The sequence below is a fragment of the Agrilus planipennis genome, unplaced genomic scaffold (assembly GCF_000699045.2).
Source record: "Agrilus planipennis isolate EAB-ADULT unplaced genomic scaffold, Apla_2.0 scaffold509, whole genome shotgun sequence".
Taxonomy (NCBI): Eukaryota; Metazoa; Arthropoda; class Insecta; order Coleoptera; family Buprestidae; genus Agrilus; species Agrilus planipennis.
In genome coordinates, this window is record NW_020439159.1 from 11,335 (window position 1) to 15,024 (window position 3,690).

Sequence of the window (3,690 nt, forward strand, 5' to 3'; positions counted from 1 at the left end):
TATTTAACACTGATGATGTGCCACTGAGTAAAAGTTGGAATAGATAATTTTGGCCAGTATTAGGAGAAGTGTTTATACTTAATTTTAACATATACCCATTTCCCATTGCTATCTTCTGCGGAAACGGTAAACCCGACATAAACGACTTCTCTCCATTTATAAAAGAAGTTAATACCATGATACAATCAGAACATAATAATAACACCTACTCAGCAAAAATTATGTGTTTTACATGTGATGTTGCAACGAGAGTTTATATTAAATGTGTCAAAGGTTACAATGGCAAATACGGTTGCGAAAGATGTACTCAACAAGGACAGTATTACCAGGGCAAAATGCTATTTAAAGAAACAAACGCTCCTCTTAGAACTAATGATAATTTTAAATCACAAAAACAACCAGAACACTATAATGGAGTAAAATGTTTAAAAATAACCTTTTGGAATGTTGCGGGTATTAGGAATTTAGAGGAAGAATGGGAAAAACTACTGGAGTATGACGTAATAAATTTAACAGAGACTTGGGCGGACGAAAAAGACAGAGAATTAATAGAAAATAAATTGATAAATTACAATATTTTACTGGTTGAAGCAAGAAGGGAAGGGAAAAGGGGAAGGCTAAAAGGAGGAATGGTCACGGCATTTAGCAAATCCCTAAATGTAAAGTCTACAATAATAGAAAAGTTAAATGAGGAACTAATCAAACTAGATTTAAACACAGACAAAGGAAAACTTATGATCTTAAGCGTATACATGAGAGATAGAAGGAGTGAAAACTATGAAAAAGTAGGAAAAATATTAGAAGATATCAAGGAAGGATACATAATAATGGGAGGAGATTTTAACGCAAGAACAGCAAATAAAGGTGGAAGAGAGAGTGAAATGATGACAGAAGAATATAGGCTATCGAAAGATAAGGTTGTAAATAAAGAAGGAGAGGTACTACTGAATTGGGTTTCAGATAATGGAATGTACATCCTAAATGGAAACGTAAGAGGCGATGAACAAGGGGAATTAACCTACATAGGAACTAAAGGAAGGTCAGTAATAGATTACGTAATTACTAATAGGAAAACTGAAGAAGATCTGATAGAGAGAATGCAGGTAGTGGATAACAATGAGTCAGACCATCAAAGATTAGACTTGCAATTAAATATTTTAACGAAAAAGGTACATGAAAAAGGATCTAAATACAAAACAATAATCTACGAAGGATGGTCGGAGGAGGATATTTTAAATTACAACAATAAGTTAAAAGAATTAGGAAGACCAGAAAATTGGAACGGACTCAGAGAAAAGCTAAAAGCAGCGGTATGTATAAAGGAAATAAGGATTAATACAAGTATCCAGAAAAAGAAATGGTGGGATCAAGAATGTCACGCAGCAAAACTAGAGTTAAAGAAGACAAGGAAAAAATATATAGAAACAGGTGAACTGAAAACAGATTACTGTGAATGTAAAAAGAAATACAAAAAAATAATTGAGGATAAGAAACGACTGACATTGGAGAAAGACTGGTCAGAAGCAAGAAAGGACAAAACGGGAAAGAAGTTCTGGGAGTTAATAAACAAACAAAGAACAAAAAAAGAAGAGATAAGTAAAAAAATACATATGGTTGAATGGACTGAGCACTTTGCTAAACAAATGGGAGGAAAAGTAGTAGAAGAAACAAGACAGCTGGGTAAAGAAGAGAAAATAGAAAAAAATGAAGATCAAGAAATAACGCAAGAGGAAGTAGAACAAGTAATAAAGAAGCTGAAAAAGAAAAAGGCGGCTGGAGAAGATAAAATCACAAATGAAGCCTGGATATATGGTGGAAAGGAATTACAAGAGAACTTGCAAGGAATACTAAATAAAATATGGAATGGAGATGAAGATCTGCCTGAGGAATGGAAAATGGGAATAATAAAACCAATTTTCAAGAAAGGAGATAGACATAAACCGGAAAACTACAGAGGAATAACTCTTATGAACACAGGATATAAAATTTACGCGGAAATACTTAGGAAAAGATTAGAAAAGGAATTGGAAGACAAAAAAGCATTAGGAGAGACGCAGATGGGATATAGGAAAAATAAAGGAACTATTGACGCAATATACATAGTTAAAACGGCCATCGAAGAAGAAATAAAGAAAGAAAAAGGTGAAATTTTCCTCTTCTTTGCAGACATGAAAGGAGCTTTCGATAAGCTTAAAAGAGATACGATATGGAAGACCTTAGAAGAGCTAAATATAGAAAACAAATTAAAAGAGAGGATAAGAGAAATTTATGAGGAAACTTACTTTAAGATAGAAGTTAATGGGGAAAAATCAAAGATTATATCAATGAGAGAAGGCATAAGACAGGGGTGTCCACTGAGCACAGTACTTTTTAATGCAACATTTGCAAACTTAGAGAAGAAAATGAGCACAGCGCAAGAAGGAGGTATAGTAATCGGTAGAAAAAAAATTTGGTCAGTGTCATATGCAGATGACATAGTTTTATTAGCGAATAATGAAAGAGGAATGAGGGAAATGTTAACAAAATTCAACAAATACATAAAGGAAAGAGGGTTGGAATTAAATACAGACAAATCAAAAATTTTAAGAGGGAAGAAGGCAGGAGGAAGAAAGAAAAAAGTCGAATTCCAATGGAACGGAAAAACAATCGAAGAGGTTACAGAATTTAATTACTTAGGCTTCATATTACAGAGGAATAATGGAGTAGACAAGCACATTAAAAATCTGAAAAAGAAGGCATTAAGTGTAATGGGAAAAGTATGGGGAATAGGAGAAAGAAACTTAAGAGATTGCTGGAAAAAGNATACCGAATCTTATGAATAAGACAAAATATGTTGTTCATTTCACGCTTCAATAAGCCCTTCGTAATGGACTACGATTACTTAAAGTTCACAGAGTTATCCAGTTGAAACAGTCCCACTGGCTTAAACCTTTCATCGATTTAAATACCCGACAACGTAATTTGTCTGAAAATAAATGTGGGAAATCCTTCTTCAAATTAATGAGCAATAGTGTTCTCGGAAAAACAATGGAGAACGTTGATAAACAAGTTGATGTAAAATGCTAGACCTAATTTTAAAAATTCTAAGATATTCACTCCCTATTTCGTAGCCATTTAGATGAATAAATTGCGTATTAATTACGATAAACTTCTCTACGTTGGTTTTACTATCTTAGATTGATCAAAAGTTGTTATGTACGACTTCTACTACACCTTTCTTAAACGAAAATATCAACACAACATTTCTTTGATGTATATGGATACCGATTCCTTCATTTTGAAAGTGCTCACCGAGACATTACTGAAAATATTAATCACTTCGATACTTCCAATTATCCGCGCGAGAATAGTTTCAATATCCCCATTACCTCATCTGTTATCGGTAAATTCAAAGATGAGTTCCCTAATAATCCTATTAAGGCATTTTATGGAACCGGAGCTAAAGCTTACTGTGTTGAAGCGATTGATCAAATTGTTAAAAAAGCTAAAGGTGTTAAGAAAAACGTTATTAAATTACATCTCGAAATTGACGATTACCTTCGCGTTATTAGGGACGATTCCACCATTATAAAATGTATGAATGTTTTTGTTTCTGACCTTCATACTATGTTCACTCAAATGAAAACTAAAGTAGCTCTTTGCCCTAAAGACGATAAACGTTTCTTGATTCCGAAAACAACTAATACGCTT

At 33.3% G+C, this 3,690-nt stretch overlaps 1 protein-coding gene across 1 annotated transcript; it reads left to right on the forward strand.

The window, feature by feature from the left end:
• The first annotated feature begins 425 nt into the window (after positions 1 to 425).
• Positions 426 to 2,505, forward strand: LOC112905443. The gene is made up of 2 exons (XM_025977901.1): positions 426 to 2,021; positions 2,069 to 2,505. The coding sequence occupies exons 1-2, from the start codon at positions 630 to 632 to the stop codon at positions 2,075 to 2,077; spliced, it is 1,401 nt and encodes a 466-aa protein (XP_025833686.1). The 5' UTR covers positions 426 to 629; the 3' UTR covers positions 2,078 to 2,505.
• Positions 2,506 to 3,690: the final 1,185 nt, after the last annotated feature.

Bases quoted from the DNA above. Each gene is read 5' to 3' on its own strand.
- LOC112905443 (XM_025977901.1), top strand. From the start codon at position 630: ATGGTCACGGCATTTAGCAAATCCCTAAATGTAAAGTCTACAATAATA.